The 10,651-nt window shown below is 45.7% G+C and overlaps 1 protein-coding gene across 4 annotated transcripts in view; it reads left to right on the top strand.

Moving 5' to 3' along the window:
* The window catches only part of LOC143981701 (beta-1,4-galactosyltransferase 4-like), a 181,186-nt gene that overhangs the window by 126,910 nt on the left and 43,625 nt on the right, over positions 1–10,651 (top strand). For all 4 annotated transcript variants that reach the window (XM_077479720.1, XM_077479722.1, XM_077479724.1 and 1 more), the window contains exon 3: positions 6,048–6,280. In XM_077479720.1, the coding sequence (XP_077335846.1) occupies positions 6,048–6,280 (233 nt within the window). The remainder of the gene's footprint in view (positions 1–6,047; positions 6,281–10,651) is intronic.

Here is a 10,651-nt window from a genome sequence, read left to right as displayed (position 1 = left end):
CCCTTCCTCATACCAAGAGCACATTATTTGAACAGGCATTCTCCCCCCCCCCCCCCCCTGCACACACACTTGGAGTGCACCACTCTCCACCACCACCCAAATAGTTCCCACTTCCCAAGAAGCATGAAGATGGGCCTCTCAATGCCAACATTTGACCGCTTACTCAATCACCACTGCCAATTGTAAACACAGAAGCCAACAGGGGGAGTCTTCTACTATTCGCTTCCTGTGCCGCACTCTGCAATAGATGTCATCTGTCAGACCTGCAGAGGAAGCAAGTAGTGGAAGACTTCCTCTGCTGGCTTCTGTGCTTACAAACGATAGTGGTAGTCCCCCACTGATGTTGGTCCCAATTCGGTCAGGTTGCCTAGTTTGACTGGCAGAACAGGAGATCTGCCCAACACTTCTCATCCCTGATGGTCCAATCCCCCCTATATGAAAGACACCGTGCGGTTGATTTACTAAAACTGGAGAGTGCAAAATGTGGTGCACCCGGTTTTTCACTCTCCATTTTTATTATATTAACATCTGTGCCTGGGGCAGCTACCCTTCCTGCCCCCAAGCCCATCACGGTCTTGCTTTTCTGCTCTGCCAAAGACTAAACTCTTCCTGCTGGAGTTGGACTTTAAAGTCTTGAGACATGGGCAAGGCCCAAAATGCTGTGGGGAAATCTCCCCGCTGGTGTCTGATGTAAGAAGCTAAGGGGTGGTTCAGTCCACAGGTACTCCTAAAAAAAATTGCATCAAAAGTAAGGACAGGCACGGACCTGGTGACCAAAATCCACCTGGTCAGGTCAAATGCTGGAGTGCAGACTCACCCAAACTTAGGTGGAGCTCACCAATGGAGGACCAAAATTACTCAAGAAACAAGAGAATGGAGGTATATGAAAGTGTAGCGGTGTAGTTGCCACTAGTAACAGACAATCCACCAATTCACCCCGCTGCCAGACTTCATACATCACTTATGCCGCGTACACACCACCGAAATTTCCGGTAAACTAGGTCCGACGGTCTTCCCGAAGGACTTTCGGCGGAGTTAAGACGGACCTTCCGAACGAAAGGACTTGCCCACACACGAACAGACTAAGTCCATCCCAAAGTCAGTTTGTTTTGAACGTAATGACGTAAGACGGGACTAATAAAGTTCAATAGCCAGTAGCCAATAGCTTCCCTTGCATCGTATTTGGTCCATCGGACCAGCATACAGACAAACGGTTTTCCCGATAGGAATTGATTACGTCGGACAGATTTGAAACGTTCTATTTCTAGGCCCGTTGGATTTTTTTAAATGAAAAACGATCGGAATGTCCAACGGACTGATTCCATCGGACCTAGTCTGCTGGAAAGTCCAGTCATGTGTACGCGGCATTACAGAGACAATGAACAGTCTTTTGCTGGTTGTGTTTTTGTTGTTTTATTGGGGGGTGCAACTTGGATGGGGGAAAGGGTATATAGGATGCCCATAGAAACTTTTAATTGCCATCATATTTTAAAGATTAAGCATAATAGCGCATAGTTAGAGCCAGAAGGGGTTCATATGTTGCATATATTATGAGTATGATCTCTCCCTGCATCTCCATGCAAACTGTTGCTCCCCCTCTGCTTAACTCCCGCAGACTATTCCTTCCAAGAATTCCCCATCCATTACTGTGTAAAGGATGAGGACATCACTCTTGACTGTGTAAAAGTGATGGTCCCAGAACTTTTTCCTCCTGCACAAAATTATTATCACTGAAGTAAACTAATGTCACATCATCTTTGGGCAAGAAGGACCCCCTCTGAATGAGTCCTTCAGCAGGCTCTGGTTGCTCGCTGCTACTAGCCTGAGGGTTGCAGTTCCTCTCCCCAGAGGCCTAGTAGTTTAAAAGCTTTCTCGTGGCTGATGGATTTGACACAGATCCCCACAGTCTCTCCTCTGATCCAGGACTCCTCATCATTCACCGTGTAAATGATGAAGACTTTTGCTAATGACCGTGTAGAAGCAAAGTTCCCTCACAGACTTCCTGGCACATCCGGCCCTCCACTGTGGTAACACTCACCGACCTTCCACTGCCCTGAGTCCTTGATGAGGAACTTGACTCGACCAAATGTTCCGACAGCTTCACCTGCCCCTCTGCTCCAGGAGTTCTTTATCACGACCGTGTGATGACAAAGACAATGCCAATGACCTTGTAAAGGCAAAGTTCCTTCACAGCTCTCCCTGGGCTTCCTCCTGTGATTGGTACACCCCCCCTCCCCTAGTATTCCATTCCTCACTTCACTCAGCCGACATCTCCCCCCAGTGGCATGTTACCTCGGCTTATATAGGAGGCCCTCCCCCTGCCAATACCAGATGGGGATTGGTCAGGACTCCCACATGAGCTGCCTACCACTCCAGTTCTTAGCCAACCCATCTTCCAGAATATTCTCCTTGGAAATGGGGGGGGGGCTTCAGAACTGGAGCACAGGTGGTCACGCCCACTGCTACTCTGACCACTCCCAGCCCCAGATAAAAACGGACAGGCCTAGCTTGCAGCATAAGCCTGCCTAAATTTGCCTGCGCTGACAGTACCTAGTAAAAAAAAAATATTACTGGCTCCTGGTAGTCGAGGATGCTACAAAAGGAAATCCCCAAAGAGGTCCGTACCTCAGAAGAGGAATGGGAACACACAGGGGCATGCTCCTTTTAATAAACTTTATTCAAAAATGTGCAAAATGGATGGATGGCTGTGACCCCGGGTGTGTTTTTAACCACTTCCCGACCGCCGCACGACGATGTACGTCGACAGAATGGCACGGGCAGGCATAAGGGCTTACATGTACGTCCTTGCCTTCCTGCGGGTCGGGGGCCCCGATCGGGCCCCCGCCCGGTGCCTGCGGCGGTCGGTATTCGTTCGGGAGCGATCCCGGATGAGGGGACGGCCGTTCATTCATGGCCACCCCCTCGCGATCGCTCCCGACGAATGAAAATCCTCCGTGACATCACTTCCTCTCCTGTAATGTAAACACAGGAGAGGAAGTGATGTAATCTCTCCTCCGTGTCGGTATTTTTCGTTCCGACACCGAGGAGAGAGGATCGGTGAGTTGCACCAACACGACACTACACAGTAGAACATGCCAGGCACACTCACACCCCCCCGATCACCCCCCCCAATTACCCCTGCCCCCCAGTCACAGTGACACCAATGTCATTTTTTTTTTTTTTTGCATTGGTGTCATTTGTGACTGTAATAACTGTTAGGGCAGTTAGGGTTAGCCCCCTTTAGTTCTAATGTACCCCCCTAACCCCCCCAATAAAGGTTTAACCCCGTGATCACCCCCCGTCGCCAGTGTCACTAAGGCTGGGTTCACATTGCAGCGGTTTATGAGAACGAATGTGATTCGCACCGCACTGCAGTGCAAATCACATCCGATCTCTGTGCGATTCGAGTTCAGCCATACAGATAGTATGGCTGAATTCGCATCGCACCCGCCGCAAATTCGCACGGGACCCTTTTTTTGGCCCGCAGCAGAATCGGATCGCATGGGTGTTCACACCATGCGATCCGAGTTTGCAGATCGCACTGCGATATGCGAACTGATCTGGGGGTGTCATTAACATTTCACTGACACTCCCAGCAGTTCGCATAGGGCAGTGTGAACTGCCGCCGGGAGGCATGCGATGCGGGAACCCGCCGCGGATTCGTGGCGTTCCCGCATCGCTCCAGTGTGAACCCAGCCTAATAAGCGATCGTTTTTCTGATCGCTGTATTAGTGTCACAGGTGACGCTAGTTAGGCAGGTAGGTATTTAGGTTCGCCGCAGCTTTTTATAGCGCCAGGGACCCCCATATACTACCGCATAAAGCCCCCTGATTGCCCCCTAGTTAACCCTTTCACCAGTGATCACCATATAACTGTTACAGGTGACGCTGGTTGGTTAGTTATTTTTTTATAGTTTCAGGGCACCCGCCATTTATTACCTAGTCTCACTAGTGTACCCCTAAATTTAGGGGTGTCTACTTTCCAAAATGGGGTCATTTGGGGGGGGTTTGTGCCATCTTGGCATTTTATGGCCTTCAAAACTGTAACGCCCTTAGAAAGCCTGAAGGCGGTGCTTGGTTTTCGGGGCCCCGTACGCGGCTAGGCTCCCAAAAAGTCCCACATATGTGGTATCCCCGTACTCGGGAGAAGCAGCAGAATTTATTTTGGGGTGTCATTTCACATATGCCCATGGCATGCGTGAGCAATATATCATTTAGTGACAACTTTGTGAAAAAAAAAAAAAAAAAAAAAGTTTGTAATTTTCCCGCAACTTGTGGCAAAATATAAAATATTCCATGGACTCAACATGCCTCTCAGCAAATAGCTTGGGGTGTCTACTTTCTAAAATGGGGTCATTTGTGGGGGTTTTGTGCCATCTTGGCATTTTATGGCCTTCAAAACTGTAATAGGTAGTGAGGAGTGAAGTCAAATATTTACGCCCTTAGAAAACCTGAAGGCGGTTCTTGGTTTTCGGGGCCCCGTACGCGGCTAGGCTCCCAAAAAGTCCCACATATGTGGTATCCCCGTACTCAGGAGAAGCAGCAGAATTTATTTTGGGGTGTCATTTTACATATGCCCATAGCATGTGTGAGCAATATGTCATTTAGTGACAACTTTGTGAAAAAAAAAAAAAAAATATTCAATGGGCTCAACATGCCACTTATCAATTTCCTTAGGGGGTCTACTTTCCAAAATGGGGTCATTTGGGGGGGTTTTGTACTGCCCTGCCATTTTAGCACCTCAAGAAATGAGATAGGCAGTCGTAAACTAAAAGCTGCGTAATTTCCAGAAAACGTACCTTAGTTTGTAGATGTGACAACTTTTGCGCAAACCAATAAATATACAATTATTGACTTTTTTTTTACCAAAGACATGTGGCTGAATACATTTTGGCCTAAATGTATGACTAAAATTGAGTTTATTGGATTTTTCTAATAACAAAAAGTAGAAAATATCATTTTTTTTCAAAATTTGCAGTCTTTTTACGTTTATATCGCAAAAAATAAAAATCGCAGAGGCAATCAAATACCATTAAAAGAAAGCTCTATTTGTGGGAAGAAAAGGACGCAAATTTTGTTTGGGTACAACATTGCATGACCGCGCAATTACCAGTTAAAGCAGCGCAGTGCCAAATTGTAAAAAGACCTCTGGTCATTTACCAGCAAAATGGTCCGGTCTGAAAGTGGTTAAATAGACAACTTTGTCTCTTTTAGATTTTGTTATAACCTATTGTAAACGTCATGTTTTTTGCATTTTGCACATTTTTTAAATGTTTATTAAAGGAGTATGGCGCTGTCTGTTCCCATTCCTCTTCTGAGGTAAGGACCTCTTTGGTGATTTCCTTTCATATTGACCTATTCTCTTGTTTTTTTCTTGCAATGTGAATTTTGTGCCAAGGGATTTTTTTGTTAGTATTTGTGAGTTTTTTTTCTGTATGCTTGTAAAGTGTATGTCCTGTTTAGGGATGAGCTCAGGCGTGTTCGCATGGACCACGTGCAGAGCCCGCCAGGAAGTCGGTGCAGTGCTGCGCTAATCACAGGCAGTGAGACATTGCCCCGATGTGCGGCTGCAGAGATCGGACAATGTCTCACTGCCTGTGATTAGCGCAGAGCTGCGTCGACTTCCTGGCGGGCTCTGCACGTGGTCCGTGCAAACACGCCTGAGCTCATCCCTAGTCCTGTTCATTAAGGCTGGGTTCACACTATCTTTGCATGTGGCTCACAGCAGGGGTCTGGTGCATCCCCGTTCACCATTTCAGGTGCGATTTCAGCCCAAATGTTTGGATGAATTCGCACCTGGAATGGACCAAAAGACGCACAGGACTGCTGTGCAAATTTGCACTGGAGCCACAGCGGAGATATGTGAACCAGCTCCATAGAGAGCCAGTCATAATCTCTTGCTATTGTGAATTGGATGCAGAGAATAGATGTTAAACCAGCCTCAGCATTTGAACATTTCTAGCCTGTGTAGGCATAAAGGTGTAGGACAGGCAATACATACTATTGATCACTGGCCTGTATTTACATTTCTGGCCTTTTGTTTTGCAGAGGGGGCCATACCACTCTCCTTTGACCCTTCCTTGAATTTAGAAGAAGTACAGAAAAGGTACCCCAATGTTGACAAAGGTCGCTACCACCCAGACACCTGCAGAGCCCAGCAACGTGTGGCCATCCTCATTCCACATCGGAACCGGGAGAAACACCTCCTCTACCTACTGGACAACCTCCACCCCTTCCTGCAGCGGCAGCAGCTGGACTACGGCATCTACGTCATTCATCAGGTGAGACCACATTGACTTAAATTTAAAGCTAAAATTGAATATTTCGTATTTTGCTTTCCCTGGTTCTGCTTTCCCTTCTTCAAGAAAACATTTTTCATCTAAAACTGTTTTCATTACATAACTTCTTTTAGACCCAGCGACATCATCACTTTCTCTATGCAATCCAGGCAGATCATTGCTGGTAGGAAGGGTCGGCAGGGTACTGTATATAGCTTTCTGAAAAGATCTCAGCACCCCACCTCAGTAGGAGGCACCAGAAGGCACCAATGATGGAGCACTATTCCTCCCTTTAATACCAATGATGGAGCACTATTCCTCCCTTTAATACCAATGATGGAGCACTATTCCTCCCTTTAATACCAATGATGAAGCACTATTCCTCCCTTTAATACCAATGATGGAGCACTATTCCTCCCTTTAATACCAATGATGGAGCACTATTCCTCCCTTTAATACCAATGATGGAGCACTATTCCTCCCTTTAATACCAATGATGGAGCACTATTCCTCCCTTTAATACCAATGATGGAGCACTATTCCTCCCTTTAATACCAATGATGGAGCACTATTCCTCCCATTAATGGCAATGATAGGACACTATTCCTTACATTAAAACCAACGATGAGGCACTATTCTTCCCATTAATATGAATGATGGGGCTCTACTTCTCCCATTAATATCAATGATGGGGCACTTTTACTCCCACTAATGCCAACAATAGGACACTATTCCTTCCCTAATAAACATGTCATTTTCTTTTACTTCAACCACCAGTTCCGAGGCATTGCTTACTCCCACTAACGGGGTATTTTTTACCCCTACTGGTCCGCCCCCCCTAAAGTCTAAAGGACAGAGGGAGGCTGGACCTTTGTTTAGTGTCAGGGCTGGGCTCAGCCCTTCCTGACGAGCTGATATTCTGCTTGTCAGTCCCGCCTTAATCCGTTCAATCCAGAGGAGCTCTGCCTTCGCCTTAGTCAACATCACAGAGACGCGCTCCTGCATTCCTGTTGAAAGACTTGCTTGACTGACGTCCCTTCTGGCTCCAGATCCATTTTACTACGCTCATCTCCAGCTCCCTGACATTTGGCTTGTCTGACTATTCGTTCCGGTTCCTGATCTCTGGTTATGTTTTGACTGTTTGTTCTATTTACTTTTATTATTAAACAAGTGTGATTTAACTGTACTTCTGTCTTGGTCTGATTTCATGGTTTCTGACAGTAGGTGAAGGCCATGAATTCAGAAGATACAGTCAGTCGACTTGTTGGTAATTTTTTTTCAAGATTGGATGAGCAAGATCACCGCATGGATCAGTTTGTCATGGCGTTACAAATGCTTCTGAGTCGCACGGTTCACCTGGAATCTCCCACAGTTGGGAATTCAGCTTGATTTCTCCTCTGTGTATCACCCGCAGTCTAATGGGGCAGCAGAATGAGCCAATCAGTCGTTGGAGCAATTCCTACATTGCTATATTTCTGACGATCATAACAACTGGTCAGAGCTATTACCGTGGGCAGAGTTTGCTCATAACAGGGGCTTGAATTCTGCTTCCCGATTGTCCCAGTTTATGGCGAATTATGGTTTCCAACCTTTCATGTTGCCTGAATCGTTCGTTCGGCAGAATATTCCTGCATTAGAGGAGCATCTCCGTTCCAATTGGGCACAATTCCAGGAGGCTTTGCGACATGCTAATGATGGGTACAGACTCCATGCTGACCGCAGATGCCTGCCTGCGCCTTCCTACGAGGTTGAGGACAGGGTCTGGCTGTCATTTCGCAGCTTCAGACTTCGTGTTCCCTCTCTGAAGTTGCCACCTCGGTTTATTGGGCCTTTCCGTATTCTTTGCAGGATTAACCCAGTGGCTTACGCATTAGACCTTCCTTCTAATATGTGTATTTCGAATGTATTTCATGTCTCCGTATTAAAACCTTTGGTCTGCAACCGCTTTACCACCCTGTACAGGTTGAGAACCATGAGGAGTATTAAGTACAGTCGATTGTTTACTCTCGTAGGTTCCGTGGGTGCATACAGTACCTGGTGCATTGGAAAGGGTATGATCCGGAGGAACGCTCTAGGGTCTCCTCAGATGTACAAGCCCCTGTCGTCGTCCGTCATTTCCATAGACATTTTCCACTCAAGCCTGGTGGTCCTCCGAGGGGGAGGGGTCATTGAGGATTGGGTATTGTCAGGGCTGGGCCCAGCCCTTCCTTCTCTGAGCTGGCCACTCAGCTGTCGGCTAATTGCCAGCTCCTATCTCTCCACAGTTACTCAGCTGTTGCTGATATCCTGCTCGTTAGTCCTGCCTTAAGTCGGCCAGTCCAAAGGAGCTCTGCCTTCACCTTGGTCAACATCACAGAGACTCGCTCCTGCATTCCCGTTTGAAAGACTTGCTTAGCTGACATCCCTTTTGGCTCCAGATCCTGCTTGCTGTTTTATACGCTCATTTCCAGCTCCCTGACCTTTGGCTTGTTTGACTATCCGTTCTGGTTCCTGATCTCTATCTATGTTTTGACTGTTTGTTCTATTTTCTTTTATCATTAAACAAGTGTGATTTAACTTTACTTCTGTCTCGGGCTGATTTCATGGTTTCTGACATTTTAGGAGGTTTGGAGACCCCCGGGCAAGTACAATGATAAAGTACATCCAGCGAGTAAAATAACTGAACTCGTCAGAATTTTTCTAGGTAAATATATTTATAAAGGTGCTAATGATCTTACATTTTCACCACAATTTGGTAACAACCACTGCATTCCATACATACAAAGACACCAAAACAAATAATTTCAGAAATTAAGTTATGGAATAACAGGGAAAAAGTATTGAACAAGTGAAGACAGGGAGGTGCAAAAAAGCATGGAAAGCCAAGCCACCAGTTGAAATCTATTGCCAATTAGCAATCCTGCCCCTTGTCAGTGCAAATTAATATCAGCTGGATCTAGTTTCAAGTGATGGCCTATAAAAAGATGTCTCATTACCAAGGTGTCACACAAGAAACATCTCATGATACAAAGAGCTGTCTTAAAGGCCTTCGCAACCTTCACCTCCATGCACACTGGCATTAAAAATTGCTGCTTCTACAGGGGTTTTATCTGTAGAAGCAGCTTAGTGTTATCTTATATGTCCATGCGCATTAGGACGATTACAGGCATATTTTTGTCTCAACGTTTAGAAGCAGGAAAAAATGCTTTTGGTTTGTGTTTCTGATTGGAGCTTTCTGGCAGAAAAATGCAAAAATGCAAAACTCTTAAACTCGCCTAAACTGTGTACAAAAACTCTCTATATGAGCATTTTTTTTTTCTGCCAAGGGAACGGATTATTTTTAAGCCCAGTGTGCATGGAGCCTTATTGTTGCAAAACATACTGATGGCATTAGTTACAGAAGGATTTCTGAACTTCTGAATGTTCCAGTGAGCACTGTTGGGGCAATAATCCAGAAGTTTATTTCACAATAAACCAGCCACGACCAGGTGCTCCCTGTATGATTTCTGACAGAGGAGTGAAAAGAATTATCAGAAGAGCTGTCCAGGATTCAAGGACCACTTGTGGAGAGCTTCAGAAAGACCTGGAATTGGCAGGTACAATTGTTTCACAGAAAACAATAAGTAATGAACTCAACCGCCATGTCCTGTTTGCACGTTTACCACGGAAGACTCCATTGCTGAAGAAAAAGCATGTTGAAGCTCGTTTAATGTTTCCTGCACAACATTTAGACAAGCCTGTGAAATACCGGGAGAATACAGCTTGGTCAGATTAGACCAAAATTGAACTCTTTGGATGCCATAATACACACCATGTTTGGAGGTCAAATGGCACATCACCCCAAAAATACCCCCATCCCAACAGTGAAGTTTGGAGGTGGAAACAGCATGGTGCAGGCCTGTTTTTTAGAATGCGGTACTGGCAAACTTCATTACATTGAAGGAAGGATGGAAAAATGTACCAAGACATTCTTGATAAAAAAATCAGCTGCCATCTACAAGAGTGATGAAGATGAAATGAGGGTGACCATTTCAGCAAGACCATGATCCCAAGCACAAAGCCAAGGAAACTCTCAATTAGTTTCAAAGAAAGAAAATAAAGCTGCTAGAATGGCCAGGCCAATCAGCTGACTTGAATCCAATAGAAAATCTATGGAAACCACTAAAGATCAGAGTTCATAGAAGATGCCCACGGAACCTTCAAGCTTTGAAGACTGTGTGGAAGAATGGGCCAAAAATCACACCTGAGCAACGCATGCGACTATACAGGAGGTTTCCATATAGGAGGTGTCTTGAAGCTGTCATTACCAACAAAAGATTTTGTACCACGTTTAAAATACATTGATTGCATGGGTTGTTACTGACATGACATGTGGTGAAAATTTCATGTCCATAG

Source organism: Lithobates pipiens, unplaced genomic scaffold, assembly GCF_037356315.1.
Source record: "Lithobates pipiens isolate NorthernLeopardFrog02 unplaced genomic scaffold, aLitPip1_a1.2 Scaffold_16, whole genome shotgun sequence".
Classification (NCBI taxonomy): Eukaryota; Metazoa; Chordata; class Amphibia; order Anura; family Ranidae; genus Lithobates; species Lithobates pipiens.
Note: the sequence above shows the minus strand (reverse complement) of the source record. Positions and strands in the feature narration are given on the sequence as shown.